The sequence below is a fragment of the Patella vulgata genome, chromosome 4 (assembly GCF_932274485.2).
Source record: "Patella vulgata chromosome 4, xgPatVulg1.2, whole genome shotgun sequence".
Taxonomy (NCBI): Eukaryota; Metazoa; Mollusca; class Gastropoda; family Patellidae; genus Patella; species Patella vulgata.
In genome coordinates, this window is record NC_065882.2 from 23,131,195 (window position 1) to 23,153,951 (window position 22,757).

The window sequence follows — 22,757 nt, forward strand, 5'->3', positions numbered from 1 at the left end:
TGTGATGTCACATCATAGGGCGTCGATAACATGTGCATTGTTTACATCGGATGTTTAACACAAACTTGCCTGAGCAGAATTGGTGCCTTTTACTTATTTTACGCCTCTGTGTAAAATTTTATGTACCAATTTACCTTTTTTTTCTTAATTAAAAAATTGTTTTAGAATTTAATTTGGAGTCAATACTGAGAGCTAATTAACCCACCCCGATGCCATCCCTCTCAGTGATATTGGCAGCCAATTGAATATTTATTGCTAATAAGTTTGGCATTAATTATGCTAGATGGCGATTGTCAGGAAGTGAAGGGAAATTGTTAAAATGAAGTCAAGCATTTGAATTTAATATAGAATTGAATATTGGTGAAAAAATAATGAAATACCAACATACATATATTTTAATTTATACAGTATTCTTTAGGTTTGTACATCTTTATGACAACCTGTTAAATATTAACCTCATTTGCTATATAATTCAAACATATCAGTGTTTTACAAAAAGTTCTCACATTGGGTTATTCACCTATCAGTATTTAAGTCAAATTGATATATTAATTAATAATATTTCTAATATGGACATGCAGTTTAGGAGAAAATATCCACATTGACCAGGCAAAGCAAATTTTTTCAATACCATATGGGTCCTATGGTACAAACATTCCCACAAAGTTTGGTAAATGGCAACTTGACAAAGTATGTATAAAGGACCAATGACAATTTTCATCATTTAGATTTAACAAAAATATGGGCTGAAAATTGGTATATAATATATAGATAATAATTTAATAGAGAAACCCACAAATGTAGGTCAGGTAATGTCTTGGTCTCAATGTTATAGGATACAAATCATATATTCTAAACAGATATCAGTGGCAAAAAGATGGCGGAATGCAACCAATTTAAATGTCTCTAGATGGTAATGTGTTGCTTTGTTTTGATAATTGCGTATCTGTTAACACTTAAAATTTTAGAGCTAATATCGATATATAATGGATTTTGTGTTCAGTAGCAAAACCGAAGGGACGAAATTTACTTTTCTGCATCAAAGTACAAATTAAGATGGGCATATATCATGTAGTATGCTATGAGGGGAATTTTGCCCTGACAGTGGCTCTATACAGTCTACTATTATTTCGATTTGCAACTGTCCGGAGATCTATATCATGCCACCTCATTTTTTTGTCCCATCCATGTCAGGCTTGGAACCACCCAAGGAACACTAGAATCAAGCGCAGCACCCCCAAGATAGTGAGTGAGCGCAATACAATAGTGACAATTGCGATTAAATCCATTTAAATAAAGACCTTTAAATATTTATTTTCCACAATTTTCAAAAGCAGGTTGTAAAATGTAGTCTAGTCATTAGATGTTTCACCATCTGCAGTGTATGATAACATAATAATAGTTTTCTTTCCCTTGATTTAGTTGCCACAATTTTAAGCTTTTACTTTTTCACTCTATTTTGAGTCCATTTTCTCTTTGATAGCAATAAAAGTCTTTATGACCATATTTAAGTCAAATTCTTGACTGGTGTATACAATGTTTACATTACATGGTAAAAGATTAAGTTCACATTGTTTAGTTCATAATTTACATAAAATCGTCAGAGTCATTCCCATCATCCTGAAAAAGAGAAAAATAAAACATTTTACACAAATAAATAATAGCACTGTGATGTTATGAAATGAACATTAACTGGGGAGTAATACATATTTTGTGAAGTCAAATCTCTATCTAGTAATAGATAATACAACCAAATTGCTAAATTGACATGGAATAAGTAGACAATCTGAAATATCAATGTTTTTGCCATCAAAAGCTGTTTCCTTTTACAACCAGAATAATCGCCGCTTGTGATAATTTCCTCTCATAATATAGACTTACAGAAATATTTCTGTTTCTGTAGTATCCTACTTGACAGAGACAGACCCTTTACAGCACTACTAAAAATTTGGAAGGTTAAGAATAAATGCCAAGAACAAAACAGCTTGTACAATCATAAAACCCCTCGTATCCATCTTATGATCAAATAATATGTATGTATATCAGCATCAAACATAAAGAAAATGGTTTACTAAATTGAAATTACAGAAAGAATTGTTCTTCTGTATACTTACATAATTTGATTTCATATTGTCTTCACTCATTAACGTTGAATAAGATCTACAGAAGAAAAATATTCAAAAATATAAATTTATTATATGAAATAAATGTTCCAATTAAAACGCCGATTGTCATTTCCATATTTTAGAAAATATCTAATTTTTCATGGATTAAAAAAAGACCCATAAAATAATTTAGTGGCACTGGTCTGCTTACAGTATTTGGGTTATAAACAACCATAACCTCTAGTCAAGTGAGATTAAACATCCACTCAAGCACAACATGGTCCCCAACATCATATTTATTTTTCATTAATTCAAGTGGGATCATTGGCATGATAGGATACCTGAGAATGAAAGTTGATAAGCTGCCCTTCTCCTTGTCACATACAAATGAACACATGATGCCTAAATTTTAGGCACATCCTTTTCATTTCTATGCTTTCCATTGATTTTTCCTGTTCTTTTTCTAACTAGAATCTTTGCAAGCCATTGCCCTTGATTTTTTGATTTTTTATTAAACAACCATGGATCACCTCAATTCTGCTTGTTCTTTTCGGATTCTTTCCTCTTCTTTTTCTTTTATCTTTAATTGATGTTGTAAATTCTTTTCTTTCTCTCTTTCTTTCCGATCTCTTTCTTCTCGTTCATCTCGTAAATTTGGATGGACTTCTTTTTTGGTTTTATTTAATCTATTTACAATTTCATTTAATCTTTTTTCTACTCGTACTTTCCGCACCTGCAATAAAATCCACACAGGACAATCAAGGAATTTACTTGGTCCTTGATATTTATGGTAAACAGTGATAAGTGACAAATAAAAGCTAAAAATAAAGTTACAAAATCAACAAGGCTGATAAAAGAAAAGGTCCTTGCGACAAGAGGGAGTTTTCTACTGATTAATATGTTTTTTAAAAGAGATCTGAAACAAACTTTTGATATATAAATTAGTTTGAATATGTTTTTGATCTAAATATATCATAACACAGTTTGTATGCAGGAATTAATGTCTTCCATACACAATTTAAAGACCCAGTATAAATGGCAAATTATAACCTTTCACTTCAGATCATATACGATAAAAAAGAATTATAATGGTCTAAAAACTATTAAATCTGATCAATCCAAAATTGGTTATGAGTTATGGCTAGCTGGTCACATTACTTCATACTGATTTTACACCACCATCTTTGTAATCATCTATCGACTCCTGATGAACTCATATCTATACACAAACATCATGGTCAAAATTGTTTATATATAACCCACATTGTATTGTTTTGATCATCTAAATTATTAGTTAAAGAAGATTTTTAAGCCCTTATTTTCTACCAGGAACTGGGCCCCAAGTGCTACCCATCTTGTTTTCCTTCTTATTATTGTTCTTGGGGGGTGACACGCGGTTAAAAAAGTCGAAGGCTCTATCTATCAATTTAAGTATGATCGACATGAAATTTGGCTGGCTTGCTTCTTGGACAATTGTGACTTATGTTATGAAATCACAATTCTAAGAATACTCGGTTCCTGGTCCATAGTATGCTTGTACTTGTTGTTAAGTTTAAATAAAGGACAGATTAAGGCCTTCTGCTACAGCGCGTCTGTTCAATGATATGGTTTTGAACAAAGGAAGAATGGAATACACATTTCATATACTTACCTCCTGATCTTTATGAAAACCAACTTGTCCTACATCCATCCTGGCTGATTTCTTTAGATTTGACCACATTGTATATACAACATCTACATTATTCATTTTATTACCTAATGAACAAAATAAAACCACAAATATTTCTATACAAAATTGTTTGAAGAAGAACCCTAAAAAGTATTTTAAGACTTGCTAGATCATGTTAAAGATCATTCATTTCAGTAGATAAATGTATTAATCCAAAGAACTGCATTCTGTTACATCCATGGTACCATCAGCCAATACAAATAATTTTGAAATTTACAAAAGGGATAATTGTAACTCTACCCGAAAGGTAAAATCAGGACAATAATAAGTGGATTTTCGTAACAGATAAATATCAAAATAATCAATAGCCAAACTGTATTAGTAAGGTCTTTTCAGGTGTTCTGAAAAAGAAGCATATTCTGTCCTAAATATGACACCCATTGCAACTATAAAATCATATAAATATATCAAATTTAATTACCATAAATGTAAATGAAAAATGTCTCCATGTAGAATGGAATTTTTATTATTAATTAGTTAAATTGTAATTACCTGTTATACTATTGGCTTTAACTAATTGGGCACAATCATTTATTACAGCTTGACTTAAGTCATCTAATGTTTCACCCTGGAAAATATATGAATGTATTAACTGTAAGCCTACAAAATATTTTTGCAAAAAAATAGTAGCTATCTATCAAAAATATGTTGGATTTACATGACGTGTTTTCTGAACAAGATCAAAATATTCATTTAACCGGTATATTTAAATTTGAAAGCTTAAAATTTAAAAAGAAAAGAACAGAGATAATTTTGGATTTATATACTGATAGGTTTTCTTTGCATAAGAGCAAAGGGGTGACGTCTTTTTCAATTATATTTAAATTTTAAAAGATTCTGTCATAGTGCCAAAAGGTCAAACTTTAGTCACTACTTGTGGGCTTGTGAAAGTAATTATTAACACAGAGAGAGACAGACAGACAGAGAAATGGGGTTCAACGTCCCCTCGACATAAACTCGGTCATTTTGGGACTAACATATGGTTCAATTTTATGTTAATAATTTTCTCTGTCCCTGGGGGTCGGGCATGCACCAAAAATAAAAGAGCTCATCCAAGGAATAAGTATGAAAAGTTTTCAAGACGATCCATTAAAATTGCGACCTGTAGGCGACACACAAACTCTCAAAGAGAAAATGTGCGTGGATCTGCCCCTTGAGGTCCCAACATGCACCAAAATCAATAGTTGCCGCCCTTAGGCTATAAAGAATACATGTGCCAAGTTCCATGATGATCCATTTAGAATGGCGGCCTATATAAGATAAACATAAAAATTGGGCATCATCCTTGGGCTATAAGGAATATAAAGCCAAGTTCCAAGATGATCCATTAAGAATTGTTGCCTGTAGGCAGCACACAGAAACACAAAGAAAAAATGGGTGTGGCTCTGCCCCTTGGGGTCGGGCATTAACCAAAAACAATTGGGCGTCGCTCTGTCCCAGGGGGTTGGGCATACAACAAAAATAATAGAGAAATTCTTAGGATATAAGGAGTAAGTATGAAAAGTTTTCAAAACGATCGGTTAAGAATTGAAGCCTGTAGGCGACACACAAAAAGAAAATGGGTGTGGCTCTGCCCCTGAGTGTTGGGCATCTGCCAAAAACAATACTGATGATCCTTAGGGTATAAGGAATAAGTATGCAAAGACGACAAACAAATACAAAAAATGGACGTGGCTCTGCCCCTGATGGTCGGCATGCACCAAAAAAACAAAAGGAAATCTGGAATAAGTACATTATGTAAAATTTCAAGATGATCAGTTAAGAATTGCGGCCATAAGACGACGACACACACCCATACATACCCACAGACAGGATATAAAATTTTTTATACAGGAAAGAGGGCCTGACAAGAACAGCTGTCTCGCTTGGATGGGACGAAAAACCGAGGTCCCGTGTACACATTGGTGTGCACGTAAAAGATCCATTGACAGTTGGAATTCAATATAAGAGAAGGCCGTTGTGCCGCTGTCTGGGCAAAATTTCCCTCATAGCACACTGTATGATGTATGCCCGTCTTCATTAGTCCAGTATAGGAGCAGAACAGTAGGTCATTAAACCCAATTTCATTTCAAAAATCCAAAGTTATGCATTTTAATATTTACTGTCATACGAACAATAAATTGGTAGATTATGTTATCTTAGATAATGGGTTATGTCAGTCTGACTGTGACTGATCTATGTGGTAGGGCATGACAAGTTTAAGGCATGAACTGTGGAGGAGGAATGCTATAAAGATATAAACCTGTCTTATCAAATTTTTCTATGACGTAGCAAATATTTTAATTTATAAAAAATTATTAGATATGCACAAGACGATTAACCAGTTACATGTATGCTTGGTTATCTGAAGACCAAGCAGCCGACTAGAAATTTTGTAAACCAGCTACATCTTTGATTTCCTGTCTTATGAACATAAACACAGTATTTAAATTCCAGGTTAATGAGATGACAATGTAGCCTCTACAGCACACATAAGATATTTCAAAGTTATTGACAGCAATAACTCAAGACAGTTTTTTGTCACATGATCATAAATGCTGTGTTTATATATAACAAGTCAATCAGATGACAAGTTTTGCCTCTGGAGCATTCACAACTTCGAAAGCAATTATTTGAAATGAAATGAAATGAAATGAAATGGGGTTTAACGTCCTACTGTTCTGCTCATATACTGGGCTAATGAAGACGGGCATACGCCATACAGTGTGCTGTGAGGGAAATTTTGCCCGGGCAGCGGCACTATCGCCTACTCTTATATCGAATTCCAACTGCCAAGGGATATTTTACGTGCATTCTAATGTATACACGGGACCTCGGTTTTCGTGTCATCCGAAGGACTAGACAGCTGTCCTTGTCAGGCCCTCCGTTCTGCACCACTGACAAGGGGAACCACGTCGGAAAATCAGGATGAACTTTCTCGGCCAATGCCAAGGGATCTTTTACGTGCATTCCAATGTGTACACGGGACCTCGGTTTTTCGTCTCATCAGAAGGACTAGACAGCTGTCCTTGTCAGGCCCTCCGTCCTGCATCACTGACAAGGGGAAACCACGTCGGAAAATCAGGATGAACTTTCTCGGCCAATGCAGGGATCGAACACCCGACCTCCAGGCTAGCAAGCCAGCGCCTTACCCACCTATCATTATGGCAACTTTGTAATTATCAGTCATCTGTACCATCTAGGCTAAGGAAGATGGCATTGGTCTAATTTGATAGGTGTTTCTTTCTTATGAATATAATCATTGCATATATTAAAAATTTAAATAAGATTCATTCATAAACTTAGTTTCTAAAATGAATTTTGGATGACCATACAGACAAGTGTAACAAGAAATAAAAGAGTAAATACTTACCGCATGAAGTCTTAAATACACATGAGCTGATGAAACTTTGTCAACATGAAACCTGAAACGCCAAAACAAAAATGATTATTATTCCTCTTATTTGAATAATAAAGAAAAAGATGAAGTACATTTCATATAAATATTATTAAGAATAGTAAAATATCTTGGGTATAAGATAAGACCGTGCATGACATGCAGGAAAAAGCCCTAAAAATGATGAAATGTTTTATTTGCATATCCATTTGGTTCCCCGTCGCCAGAGATTGTGTACTTTCATAGATTTACACGTATTTGATCCCTACGTCTGAGAAATCAATGACAATCCAGTCAGGATACAATAAGTCAAGAAGATAATTACAGTGTCTACTTTCAGTGGATTACATCGGACTCATGCATATTGGATTTATTTGCAGACTTTCTATTTGTGTTTGTAGACTTGGGATGTGATCAATGATTATTCCATGCTAAGTTTCGTAACTCTTCATCTTTGAGATAGTAGGAGTTATCATTTGACATAATACATATTATTATTATACTACACGGTTTACAAAATTGAATTTAATTTATGGTACCAGAGTGACAATTTACTGCTGATAAAAATATGTCCACAATATTTGTATGAAATATCCGGAAATCGATGAATGGAAAATATTCCATAAAACAATACAAAAGCTTCATATTATCAACATATCAAACCGAGTTTTTATTTTAAAAACAATGAGCAAAACCATGAATCCAGCCAAACTGCCGCACTGGTATCTTATATAATCTATATCCATAATTCATATAATGGGTAATTAATTAAACTTACCATACATCTTCGGGCCAGCCCCATCTTATTAATTCTTCATCTGTTAAGTAAATAAAAATGGATGTAAAACAGCTTTAAACAAATGTACAAAAAATGAAGTTATGGTGTTTAATTGCAAAGTTAATTTCATCAATCTGTTTCATTAATGTGTACAATAATTAGTGTTGTACATTCAACTAAAAACAGCTCAGGAGTGCTTTAATATACAAATCACAAAAATGTTTTAGAGATAAAAATGATTAAGGGAACGCATAAAAGATATCACAAAATAATACTATGTTAACTTCTATAAAAAAGATATATTCTAAATGCTTGAATACTAACTAAATTTTAAAATTCTAAATAACATTTTGTAACTTACTTTCATGCTTTTCTTCTCCTACATATAACATGTATGGTGGAGAAACAACTGAAATAGAAAATAATCAAATTACAATTTAATATGCATTGAAATAATTGGCTATTCAACTCCTGAAATTACTTGTATTGTTCCTATGGTGAGATTCTATGTACATCAGGTAAGAAATTGGTGGATGTATTCTGTAATTAATCCAAATAATAGAGAGATAAATTTTTAACAGGATTATTTCTTATCTTTGATTTGTTTTCTTCTTCTAAGCTAGAGATCGTGTACATAGTACATGTACTATCATAGTTTTATCCATTTAATGTCCTATACATTTTTAATTGTACCATTTTAATCACTATTCAGGGTGAAATAGCGAGACCATGATTTTTGTCAAAGATTTATTTAGACAATATTATCAGTATGCTCTGCAGTATTATTAGGAGCCGGGATTCGGACCTATATATATATATTTGTGTAAAAGGATATAGGTCTTCTTGTATATAATTTTGTTAAATGTTAAATGGACATTATGGAAGATTAGATAAAGAGCTGACAGTTCTTGCTATAATAGTTTAAAAAAAATAGGTAACGTAAAGAGAACATGCTGAAAATTTCAGAGTCAAATTACTTCACTTTGAGCCGAGAAAACTGAATGTCAAAAACATTGTAGCCTCGACTGTCATTGTTACCGTTCTTACAATAATAAACAAAGTCTTGATTATCCATTTTTGCGGTAAATCACGAACAGCCTTTGAATCGCAGATCAAATACAAATCTGTTTAAAATCCTATGCATCAGATGGCATCTACAGTTGATTATGGTCTTGTCATGTTAGTTAATGTCAAATTAATAGCTTATAAAACATTTAAGGCCTAAAGAAAGACCTTGCAATAGGCAGATTTAGCTCTTGCGTAATTATCACTTCCTGTAAAAGTAATATATATTTTTTTAAAAAGAATAATATGCTGATGAATTTATTTCAAAATGACCTACACAAAAACAAAAGAAAATATTTACACGACATGCACTGTTTTTACAAGACCCTAGAAAATTGTAACGATAATCTGCAAGCTGCACGTTGACATGCGTTCCTGGACAAGCTTGTCATAGATAGCAGTACCAATCATGTGTTGATTGCAATTATTCCCTTTCACGTAAAAACATTAGCAGTGATCGGTCAATCAAGCTTGTTTACTATTTCAATTTGATCAAAGAAAAACAACGAAGTATTACTAAATATACATAAACTTTCAACAATATTTTATTGCCCAGTTCAATAGTCACTGATTAAACAAAACAAAACAGAACTAGCAGTGTTAATCTTTTATTAGCAGTCTCAACAATCGCCGATCAATTAAATAACTAAAAGATCAGACTCACATAAAACAAAAAAAAAACACAGCTGTTACTGTATATCACATAAATTTTCAAGTCTTTTAAGTATTCTTCAGAGTCCAAAACAGAGTCCGGTGACTTACGTACATGTTTATGTTAATTTATATATTAGCAAAATACACTATTCAATTCTTAAATCTGATCAATCAATTATAATCCAGTCAGTCTCCATTACTATTATCCGGCATGGTTTAGGAATTACATTTTATTCAGGGTACAACTACAAGACAAAGCGACAATGTGACAATGTACTTCTAATAACAAACATATGCATAAATTAATCAAAATTATACAATATAACTATGCACAATTTCTGAATTTCGATATTATATTGTGTGTTTTCGTGTATCAACAAGTATTGCAGTGCAAGATGTATAAAGCACAGAACTTGAGGTAATCTTCACAATCACATATGTTATGTACATACTATACATACATAGGATACGAAGATTTTTATAAAAACGTTTGTCTATCGAATGTGTTAATAGTGTTATCATTTCTAGTCATCACACAGTTCAAGGTAAGATATGTTTCCACATAATCAATGCGTTACCTTTGTAAAATACTTACTGTCACAAGAGAAAATATACATTTTACAGAATTTATTACGATCAATGTGGTAAAATTTCTGAAACGGAAATGTACACGGTTTAGCACTTCCTTTAAAGAGAACTACTAAGGGGAGGTAAAAAAAAAAAAAAGACTCGGATCACACGGAGGCAGACCACCATTAATTTCCCCATTGACTTCAATGTTAATTCTGGCCTCTTTGCCCACCTCCAACTTTTCCCCAAATTTTCGTTGGGCTGAATGCTTTTCACTACAGACAGAGGAACAAATGGTCATGTCTTTGCACTAAAATTTGTATGAGGTTGACCACCAAAATTTTGAGATACACAAACTTGAAGAAGCATACTAAAAACATATAACTAGTTGCCGTACACATCGCCGTAGCTAACCTGATAACCCTCTTATCCTTCCGCCTCAAAATCATGAATATTTACCAAAACCTGGCAGAAAATGTTAATTCAAATCCTCTTCGTCCATTCTAGACCAAAAAATCAACAAAAATGGGCACGCAAAAGGGGAGAAAAGAGAGAGAGAGAGAATTGCTATAAATAGACGGGTACCGAGATGAAATTTAATGGTGGTCTGCCTCCACACGACTGAGCGACTTTCGACGTTTGTGCACTCATCTTTATTAATTTTATCTTCTTTTTGTTTTACAAAATCTACATTAGTGCATGAATATAAATAGGACTCGCAAATTTCGTGGACGGTAGTGTTGGTGGATGTACTTTTGAACTTTTCTGAATAAAAATAGATCAGCGGTAGGCCTAATATTATATTACATACAGGCGCGTGTCCAAGGGTGAGGTGGGGACCCCCCCCCCCCACACACACACACACCCTGCTCATGCGGAGCCTATACCGGAGAGACCCAGGAGAGAGCATAGGAGAGAGCCTATACATTAAAAAGGATATATTTCCTTCTGAAATGGCCACAGATGCATATGAAGTGTCCAGCAAGACAACTGTGCCTTTTATCACCTGTTGATTAAAATGTTCAATATCCTAATTTATATGTTTTGTACATCAATATAAATCAAACCACACTGTGTAATAGATTCCCATTAATATGATAATTGTTTATCATAATACATATTTATGTATTGTTTATATCATTGTCTGTATTTTTGCACTGCCATTTTGTTCTTCCCACTTTGGTGTAGGTTTCTATTGTAATTTTACCTAGTTGTTGAATGTACATTCATTTAGTGCCTTATATAGTGCCACTGCCAGTCCGTGCCACCTTTATCATGGCGATCTGGGTCGGACTGAACGTCCGCTATTTAATGCTTGATAGATATGTAGGGTGAATTTGGAGGTTTGTTCTCACTTTCCCAGCAGATTAACCCTACTAATTAAGCGGATAAGGGATTAGTTATAGATTAGTGAGTTATACTCTGTTTTAATTATTGCACGAAACAGTTCAATTTAACCTATGACATGTATGAACTATAAATCACTGTCTGATTTTTCATTCATATGTCAAAGGGTCGAAGGTGCAGATATAAGTTTATGGAACCATTTCTACACTGAAGGTGCAAGAACAACCAAAAAATATGTTGAAAGTTGGCATTCAAAGTTAAAGAAAGTATCGTCAAACCACCCGAATATTTTTAGATTCATAGAACTACGCCAGAACAGGGTTACACAGAGATACAAATTTTACAATATGGAAATGGAGGCGTTTCAGTCCAAAGAAAAGAAAATACATAGAATTAAACAGAAGAATACATGATGAAAAACAGAGATTATGAACTGGTTTGACGACTTTATATGAATATGGAAATTCGATATCACATTAAGTCGGATTTTAAATATACATGTACAATACTAAATTTGTTAATAAAATAACTTGTATGTAAAGTAGTTAATATTGATATGAAAAATATATATGTACATGCTAAATTTGTTAATAAAATAACTTTTATGTAAAGTGGTTAATATTGATATGAAAAAGACTATAGTTTTAACACCATTGTTACCCTAATTAGTACTGGTCCAATGATTTTACCTGGAAAACAATAGCTGCTGGCAAAGTGAGAACAATTTGGACTCAATAGTAAATGTTTAATACGTCGTGCTAATCCGCACAGTATCACTTAAGTCAGTAAATCATATTTTAATGGATCTTAATCCACCTTAATTAACCCCCATATATATCTACTTCATATTGTCTTATATATTTCATTAATCACCTGTCTCCAGTATTCTTTGTTTTAAACTTTAAATTGAGCTTATAAATTATAATTAACGTTTAGTTACCAGGGTATATTGTTTGTATAGACGATAGATTTATAGGATTAATGCCCTAGGCGATGTATGGGGATATATAGACCCGAATGACAGAATTTGGGGGAAGCTTGCTACACACGTGTCTTGCGAGATCAACTTAGATCACATACCTAAGGACAGACCTTATTTACCTGTATTTGGGATTTGGAGACATAAGTTTATGTCAATTCCCATATCCACATTGGAGCTTATTTACTATTAAGCATTGTACCAATAATTGTTATATTAATTGTCTGCTGTGATTTATGTTGATTACTGTTTACCAAAAGAATATAGAGAAATATTAACAATCAACAAGAGTCCTGTCTTCTTTAAATCAACAACGAAGATTCCAGAAAATACACGAAAAGTGCACTTGTACAGATACATGTATTGATGTTCTACAAAATCGTACCACTGTATGTAACCAAGACTCCTGAGGTTAGAAGTCGGTTACTTATACAAATAAATAGTAATTTGGTTAACAAGTTGTTGTTCAAATCTTGGCTAATCTCGTCCGAAGAGCTTGGTGCTACACCCCGAGACTCCGCGGTTGCTGTACATAAGTGAATCTTCACAGTATATACAATCCAGGTCCAGTGAATTTAGTTTCTGCCATGTATAGATTTTTTTAGATACAGAAGAATGTCTATCGAATAGCGATACAGCTGGACTTTTGTTCATACAGTTCACACAGTGAACAATAACAAAAATACGTATACATGACCATAGTTCCTTTATGAACGGTCTCTGATCAGACGATGTCAGCCGTCCGATCAAAGACCGTTCCTAAGAGAACTAATATGCCCATAAACACGTAGGTGTTTAAAGAATTAACGCAGGTGGACTGCATCATAATAAAAAAAATATTGCGTATAAATATATATTTATCGAAACTCGATGACATGTACGTACAATTAGTCCGTATTGTAACAGGATCTAACAGACGGCACTTCTTTATCTGTTCCCACAAGTTCATTGTTTTTGTCATGCGACATTATACGAATAGAGTGACATACAATTTTAGAACAATGTACTTCTTGTTAATATGGATCATTTACGATTTATTTGGGGGACAACTTATTGCTGCGGTCGGTAAGAATATTAATTTGATCACTAAATTTGTGCGAGTATTATATTAAATTGTTTCAATGACATTTAATTATTCAATACAAAGGATACAATTATATGGATTACAATTATTGTTTATTACTGAGAGAAAGACTAGAGAAGACAAGTCGAACAGTCGCTGATTAATAAACAGTAATTGTATTCCATAGAATTGTGTCCTGTGTATGAGTATTGTCTGATTTGAGATTAAATCTATTTGATAAGGCTATCTTCAAGTTTGGCCAAAGGTTACGAGATGTAAACAGGGATAGTGCTAATCCCAACCCTAACCCTCACCCCGAACCTAGCCCTAATGCTTACCCTAACCCCAACCTACAATCTCGCCAACAATCACGTTGTCTAACCTTATTTATATCTCAGCGATCTTGACGATAATTGAGCTGGCTTTAACAAATAGATTTAACCCGGATACATTCAAGGATTTTTTTTAATGTAGTACGTACGTATTATTCCAGACGATCAGTTCTAAACTTAAATGGCCATTTAAAGTTTACGTTGGTTGCTATTGAAATTGAATCACCATCTTCACTAATAATAATTACGACCCATTGTCGGTAAAGGATATTTTAATACTCGGCTGTGCTTAATTATATATTTAAACAAGTCTTTACTTATAGTACATATTGAATTTTGAGATGTATATGAACTATCGGGAATTATTGCAGGTGGGGTTTGCCATGTTCCTGTTAAGGAAATTTGACAGTTGACAATGCATGATGCATCATCGCCTTCAAATTACGTAGGCATACATACACACTAAGCTTTTTAAAGAGAGAAATCCAAGACCATCTGTGACGTCAATTTTTATTATGAATTAATAGGATCACATTGTGATTCAATTTCATTGATGCAAAGCATTAATTGTGATATCACGTATATCTATATCATTATCTCGCGCTTTGAATGTCCATCCCATCTCACCATCTGATGATAAAGGACAAAGCACACGACCGTGACACTTTTCTCATAAAAAGGCGCATATTAATGTAATGTGAACGTATATACGGCAACATAACATCAACATTGATTGAAATGGGCCAATATTGATATTCTAATTTGTGATTTTAATTTCGAATATTATGGAAAATATTGAGTTACAGGTTTAGTTCCTTTAACTATGATACTTTATTCGAACTAAGGTGGTCATTCTGGACTCGGACACTGGAATTTTTGCTATCATTTATATATTCTTTATATTTGTTTTCTTGTTCAATTAATATTTTCTGTAAAAGCGCATATTCTAACCATTTTTTTAAAGATGTAAAATGCCCGAAGCCTGCTGAGAATTGTTTGACAGACACATATAATCTACATGTCATACCGGGGTTAGGTTGTATAGGATGTCAAGAGGGCTGTAAACCAGGCTTTATGCAAACCTCTAACCAGAAATACTATAACAATTCCCCTGTTTTAACTGGTTCTAAAGATTATAATGGCATTCAAATACAGGCTAGCGTTAACATGTAAGTACAACTCTTTCACCAAATATCTGTCAACATTATTAGTACTTTTGAACACAAACAGTATTTTCCCACACCAGCTGCGATTAACCGTGTCTATAGATTAAATACAGTTCTATGTGTCGAATGAATAGTTATATAGCACTTATAGGAGGTTCATTGCATGGATAACATCTAAAATACGAATTCAAATTTGGAATGACAGCGAGCGACAAAAAAATTACACGTGCAAGGTTTACATAGATGTTTCTACTGGCATTCAGTACCCGATCGACAATGGGATCTATTGGGACACGGATCCCAGGGCCCTCCGCACTGGGAGGCCCACGGACACAAAAAATATCAGTTGCATAAAATGCAGTGAGACTTGATCTTGTGAGTTACGACCCACTCCATGATTTTTTCATTCATCAGTAAGAAACGGGTTGCACCATTACATGCGGAATGTCATGGGGTTCCCACAAGTTCAAGGCCCCAGTGTCCCTACCAGGTTAATCCAACCCTTTTGGCATTTATGGGAACAGTTTTAAAATTTAGCAGGGATTGTTACACTAGTACTACTTCATGTTTTGTGTTTATAGAGAGGAACCAGAATGGATTTGTACACCTGGTGATAAGTGTTTACCAGGTTTTTTTCAAGGCTCATCAAGTTCTTCCAATTACTGTGCTTGTAAGTCTTTAACTCTGTTATTCACATTACAGTTTTTCAGAACTATAACACTTACAAAATAATGTGAACATACCGATGTCAGCCAACGCCATAACGAACTGAGAAGTTTCGAAACAATAAAACGCTTGAAAGGCTTCGTTGACAGAACGTGTATAACGTTTCGGTGATCAGGGCAATAACTCTTTCTGGCCCAAACAAATCAAAACATAACGAAATCTATATCTAGGCTATATCTAACTAACATTTGTCTTTGAAATAGGGTGTGGCGAGGGCTGCAGTAGATGTACGCGTTACGATATGTGTGATTCTTGTTTTGGAGGATACAGACGAGTGTCAACATCAACAGTTTTAGGAATTGAAAGATCAACTTGCGAACATTCAAATGGTAAGCATGTAACTTTCGAGTTGCGGGTGTGGGAAAAGCCAGATTGATAGTATTGCTCGTGTGGTGAACATCAGTTACCCCAGTATGCACGAACGCTTAAGCAGTATGGAATGAGGTAATGAAGACAGGCATACAGCATGAAGTGTTCTATGAGGGAAATTTTGTCTGGACAGCGGCACTACGACCAACTATTATACCGAATTCCAACCGTCAAGGGTTCATTCACTTGCACGCCATTGTGTACAATGGATTAAAATATTCGTGGACGTATATAGGATTTATATTGTTGGAAACTGTCCCGGTTATGCTTTAAACGCCCCCACCCCCAATAATAACCCGTGTATAATAAATGAATGTTATATATTTTGTTGAATTAATGACCACTGAAGAATTAGAACGTGGGAAAATATTGCGGGTTTATGCACAACATGCTGGGTACATACATGTTGTCGTCTGGGGGATCGTTTTATAAATACAAATTTAGGAAGATATGTCTCGTCCATGGGATCCCAGTCACGCCGGCCAAGACACAAGCCTACTCTGCTTAAACCGTCACTGTAGACCGGTGAGGATCAAACGTATTACAAAATGAAAGTCGGTAGTAAAAGTCTGAAACAGTCTGTTAACATATTTAATTAAGCCAAACCGATAATAAATCCATGTACTAATTTATTGCAGTATTATGTCCAGTTCAACCACCAAACTGCACCTATGACGTATATGCTATAAGTGGAGCTGGGTGTCTAGGATGTCAACTGTGTAATCCTGGTTTTACCGTCACCTTCAATCCCTCGTATTTTAGTACCAAAACTAGTACATCCAGTTCATACGATTATCAGGGCCTTCAGATCAGAAGTAGTGTTGATATGTAAGTGGTGTCAATCCAATATTTGGTGGATGCAGTGATACGCCCTATAACTGACTTACAAAATAATGGTTGGTAGGTGGGGAGGAAACTAAATCCATTATTTAGCGCCCTCTCCATTTTTGGTTGAACATATGATCTATCTTATGCCAGGTTCTCACTGTCACGCGATGCGTGAAGATCGGATTGTCCCTATTGAGTCCATGGTCTGCTACGTGCAGATACAATTCAATACGTTTCAATACGGTCAACACGATTGCTACGACTGACCTCAATATATGATAAGACCTGATAGGATCACCACGATTACTACACGTTTAAAACCACGATTTCGATCGTAGCATTCGGAAACATCGCTTTCACGCTGAAGTAATTCTGAACAATATGGTATTTAATATAATCTTAGATCTCCATATACAGAGCTTCGTTAAAGAGACAATTATCTCCCAGCAATAAATAAATGTAAATGGTTTTGAATACATACCTTGTTCAAAATAACCACAGACTCACCTAAATTATCAAAAAACAAAAACTGACTAAAAAATTTGAACGAGCATTTGTTGTACTATTTGGAAACTCCTTAAAACTTCAAGCATTGGCCGTCGTTTGTAAATGATTTGTCTAAAGGGGGGATATGGAATTCTCTATTTCAGAAATGAACCTCGTTATACATGTGTTGCCGGCAAAACATGTGCTGATAGTTTCTACAGTCGAGCAGCCGGTGACTTAACAGTCTGTGAATGTAAGTCTCCGTATATATCCGTATATCCGTTGAGTTTCACAAATCGTTTTGTGCTAAAGTCAAAAACGTGTATATAATCTGTTGATTAATTTGGGAAACTATTTAGTCATTTTAAAGGATCAAGATAAGTTCGGTTATGCAGTGTATCCTTTACTAGAGAATTTAACTCCAATTGGATCAGCAATCAGACTGTTCGGACAATTTATTGTGTCCGTAATGACCCAAATCAATACACACTACATGCATGTATTTTAATCCCAACTAGGAGGTTCAGTGTGTGTTTTTTTTACGGCTCCAAAATTACATACAACGAAGATTTAATATACTCAATGCTTATCAAATTCTTTACACATTAGTATGAGTCACTGCGCCTTTAATTTAATCTCAAAGAGAATTGCTAGTTCTGGGCTAAAGTTCTCAATTTATATCCAAAATTGAGAAATTTGTCCAGATGTTTATTCTGGTTATATTACATTGCATATACACTGCAATTAGGATATTTATTGCTGGAATATAAAATGGCTGCTTGATGTTTTTTCCTGATAATACGTCAGCGACATTCTCCCGAGGAATCTTATGTATTCAGTAAAATATAAGTGTTGCTTAGCTTGTATCCATATTCCTATAATATTGATCAAAAACCTGAAAAATCCTGTACGATATGCACTTCAAAATACTTTTATAAACATTAGCCGTGAAAATTTTAGGAAACCTGTAACTCTGCATGGTTTAAAACTCCTAAGGTTTATCTAATATTCTTTTTCTTACAGGGTGTGGTAATGGATGTGTCTCATGTACGGACAGAAATGCTTGTAAGACGTGTAAAAAGGGCTATACTTTGTCTAAAACTAACGGTACTTGTCAAATATCAGACCCTATTGGATAATTTATTAACTATAATAATCTACCTAATACGGACTTTCAAATAAAGTAGCAGTATTTATGTCTGATGTTTTGTCTTAAAAATTTGATAGCTTATTTTGTAGTCGATCTCTTGAATCAGTCTGTTGTCCCGAACAAAAAGTGGAACATCATGATAAATCCGTTATCGACTGATATGAAATAGGCTCCGTATGAAAACGGAGAATCAACCGGGCTAATGAAGACGGGCATACGCCATGCAGTGTGCAATGAAGGAAATAATGCCCAGACAGTAATTGAATTCCACCTGTTAAGGTGCGCGCCATGGTGTACAGGGGACCTCATTTTTTTTTGCCCCATCCGAGTTCCATATGAAAGGAATGGAGATTAACGCCCCTCTGTTCTGCTCCAACCGGCCTAAAGAAGACGGACATACGCCATGCTGTGTTCTGTATAGAGAATTTATTTTTACGTGTACGCAAATGTGTACACAAGACTTCGTTTTTTTTCGTCCCACCCGAACGATTAGACGCTGTTCCTTGTCAGGTCCCCGTTCTGCCCATACACTGGCAGGGGGAAACCAAACGGGGAAAAGATCACAAGGAGCCAAGACAAACTGGGTATATGTCTGAAATCGCGACACGGGTAGTGGTTAATGTTTTGTGTTGACGCACAGAGAAGATACCATTTAACATATGCTAGGAATTTCGCGTTAAATTAACAGCACGCTAATTTGCCCCTCCTTTTCCCTTTTTTATTTTTAAAAGTAAATTTTGTCTACATCGACCTGACCCAAAGAAATATTTACAAATGCAACGACTATTGTTTGCGCATAATTCGCCTTTTTTGTTATCCCTAACACCAGATTAGCGTCACAAAATAACACATTCCACACAAAAACAATTTATCCATCAAATTCTTTCTTTACAAGTAAATACCTTCACCCACCGAGAAGTTCATAGCAGGTCAATCAAAATAGCTAATATTGCCAAGTGGTCTGGACGAAAGAGAATTTGTTTGATTAAACTGTATCTTGGCGGACTGGCAGATAGAGACTCCCTTCCTTGTCAGCGACAGAAGTGACTCGGAGCGATAAGAAGACGTAATTTCCAATTTTATAGCGATTGTGACAAGCGGGTAACGAAACCTGAGTAAATTAAATATAATGAGGGATATTTTGTAATTATATGAAAACGGCTGTAACAGATTTAGCACACTGTGTTGATGTCTCCTATTTCGCAATGGTAACTTCTTTCAAAACACTGTGATACCCGGCACTTGTTGTTGTTGTTACAAAAGCGCAATTTAGTAGTTGGAAGATTAATAGCTTTAGACGAAAGTGTCATGATAACCCCATATTCATCTTCAGACGAAGAATCTACACCCCCAGACTCTCCACTGGAATCCTTGATATTCCAACATGATTTTTCTCAATTACCAGAACGCTATTATAGAAGACTTGTTACTAATGATGTCATGAACGGATTGGTCAATGTTCCCGAAACTACAGAATCTAGGGAATCCAGAGAGAAAGATTTGAGAGCAGCTTTTGAATGGGTAAAACAACAGCTTGTAAGTAATATTGTGTATATATATTCCTAGTCCTTCGGTGAAAGTCTCCATTGTTAGGAGCGTGTTCCTCGTATTCATCTTAGATGTTTTCGCCGATTCCATTGCAAAATTAATTGTCTTACTGTGGGAAATTGGAACGAATCTTTTTGCGAAATACACCAACAGACAAGCCGATTAAGTGAAAAAATTCATACAATTTGTAATGTAATTACATAACCCATTCAAATCAAATCGAACATCTCTATTTTACCAGGGGGTTGGATGGCTGAATGGTTAGTGTGCGCGCGCTGTATCATAAAGTCTGTCATTGAGTCGACTGGCGTGGTTTCGAATCCCCTGTTGAACGTGACAAGGAGTAGGGTCGCCTGTCCAACCTCGTGGGTTTTCTCCAGGTCCTCCGGTTTCCTCCCACTGCTAAAGACCCCTATGGGCAAGCGAATTATTGAAATAAAATTAAACCATATGTTAGTCCCGAAATGACCTAGTTTGTGTTGAGTGGACGTTAAACCCCATTTCTCTCTTTACCGACTAAGGTGGTCAATGTGCTTAACATTTTGTGGACACAACTCTTAAAATTAACCATCAACATGTTTTACCGTCGCCGGGACATATTATGCACTTTATCAGTACATGTGGACGAAGAATTTGGATTTCTTTTATTTTCAATATGATGGCCTAGCGTTGCCCGTACCAGGAACCGTTGATAACTATTTTAGTTTATTCACAATACTAATCCCCACTGCCTTTAGAAGTTGGCCCGGTCTTACAAACAAACAACTTCACAGCGATCTAACTCAACATATTCCGATAAAAACAATGGCTGCCAAAATCAATTCTTGCATGACCGTATTGTCTCACACCTCTTTTGTAAACAACATGGCTACACTTGATCTTATTGTCTTGTTGACAGACACTTGTAGACTAAATACTTCAACGATGTATCGTTGTAACGTAATACAAATTCTTAGAAGATATATATTTTTTTTTTTTTAAAACCCAATATAGTCCTCGGCGAGGATGTAATGTCAGGTATACGTTTTAAAGCTACGATTCGTGCAAATACGTACAGGAATGTTAATTTTGACTAAATCAATTTTATCGGTGTTTGCCCTTAGTTAATTTGGCCCGACAGGCTTTTTATGTTCAACTTCTACAGTATGAACGTTTGGATTTGTTATTTTGTCTATAAATTTGTCAACTTCAGAGATTACTATGGCAACATGCAAAATGTGTTGCTCATTTAATCAAACTGCAAGTCATATAGTATTTTTTTTTTAATTTTGTCTGTATTGTTTCTTTTTTGTAAAATGTGATAGGAACGTAGCTAGCCGGTGGGAGTGATGGTCACTTGGTCTTACGGGCGCCTCGCTAATCATGCCGTTATATATGAGCCCCCCCCCCCACACACACACACTGGTGAGGCACTTCATAATGAATCACACGAATAACACCACAACTTGATTGTCGGGGCGCTCAAAACGGGGTGATCTGTACGGTACCTTATCCCGGAGGGGTGCCCATAATCCATAATTCCGAGTGAGATTGATTCAAGCCCGCACCAGGCGTGATAATCTTCAAAATTCAAACAAGTTGCACTCTAACCCGATTCCGAACTTTTCGTTTTTCGAATAAATTATTATAGGTACGCGAAAGTAGTATTCGTTCCTTCAAATTTTTATAATGTTCATATCAAAATATCATAATACGCCAATATCGCAAAAACAGTTCAGCCGCAAATTTCCTCTCCTTAGACGCAAAACCTATTTTCCAAAATTCTCTGGAGGGGGGGGGGGAGGATGTGGTTAACCCCCGCTCCTCCCACCAAGAATAGTAAAGAAACGTTAGTCTTTTGTCTTGTAAAATTAAGTAGAACCTACACAACGACTGAAACACATGGGGTCGAACTTATGGTTAATAACATCGAAGCGATGGTTAACTTTAATTTCATGTTTTTTGTTATAAGTGTGCTTTCGTTTCCGCAAAAAAGAATTATAGTGCCAGATCTTTGTGTTAACATTTCATATGTTTTTCTTTTTTTATAGGCAATAATGAAGGAACAGGACAAATCACTTTTAAAACAGTTTATCAGTTTAAGAACAACCATATTACAGTTACGTTGTTTACACGAGATATATAGCTCACAGAGTGACCTCGGCAGTATAGATGGCAGTACGTGCTCTTTAAATAGTCCACGAGTCAGACATCGATACCACAGAACACCGGAAAGAAATCACATCCATTTCATGGAATTATCTTTAAAAACGAAATCCCTGCTCTTCCTACCAGAACCGAACACTGTCAAAACTCTTAAATGGAAAAGCGACGAAATCCTTTAACTACTTTTAATTTGAAGTGATGGGAATAGGCAAAACTTTTGTTTATGTGTTCTTCGGAAAACGTATTGTCGCGGCCTTTGTATACCGAGCTGAAGAAACAATAATGTTCATTAAAACAAAAAAAGGTGTCTTGTTCTTCGAAACAAAAAAAAAGCGCCTTGT

General features: G+C 35.0%; 2 protein-coding genes across 3 annotated transcripts; one reads left to right on the forward strand and one right to left on the reverse strand.

The window, feature by feature from the left end:
- Nucleotides 1-380: 380 nt before the first annotated feature.
- LOC126818154 (coiled-coil domain-containing protein 25) lies at nucleotides 381-10,395 on the reverse strand. The gene is made up of 9 exons (XM_050545374.2): nucleotides 10,303-10,395; nucleotides 8,350-8,397; nucleotides 7,989-8,028; nucleotides 7,187-7,238; nucleotides 4,327-4,402; nucleotides 3,757-3,860; nucleotides 2,636-2,838; nucleotides 2,115-2,160; nucleotides 381-1,620 (listed from the first exon to the last, which is right to left on the reverse strand). Exons 1-9 carry the CDS (start codon nucleotides 10,322-10,324, stop codon nucleotides 1,588-1,590), a joined length of 624 nt encoding a protein of 207 aa, XP_050401331.1. The 5' UTR covers nucleotides 10,325-10,395; the 3' UTR covers nucleotides 381-1,587.
- A 3,110-nt stretch (nucleotides 10,396-13,505) lies between these two features.
- Nucleotides 13,506-18,769, forward strand: LOC126817582 (uncharacterized). 2 transcript variants are annotated; one of them, XM_050544642.2, is made up of 7 exons: nucleotides 13,506-13,668; nucleotides 14,963-15,167; nucleotides 15,746-15,834; nucleotides 16,094-16,219; nucleotides 16,898-17,087; nucleotides 17,738-17,826; nucleotides 18,597-18,769. In XM_050544642.2, the coding sequence occupies exons 1-7, from the start codon at nucleotides 13,563-13,565 to the stop codon at nucleotides 18,710-18,712; spliced, it is 921 nt and encodes a 306-aa protein (XP_050400599.1). In that variant the 5' UTR covers nucleotides 13,506-13,562; the 3' UTR covers nucleotides 18,713-18,769. The 2 variants fall into 2 exon arrangements, 1 of the variants encoding a protein (XP_050400599.1); XR_007679058.2 differs by lacking the exon at nucleotides 13,506-13,668 and adding an exon at nucleotides 14,175-14,258.
- The last annotated feature ends 3,988 nt before the right edge of the window (nucleotides 18,770-22,757 follow it).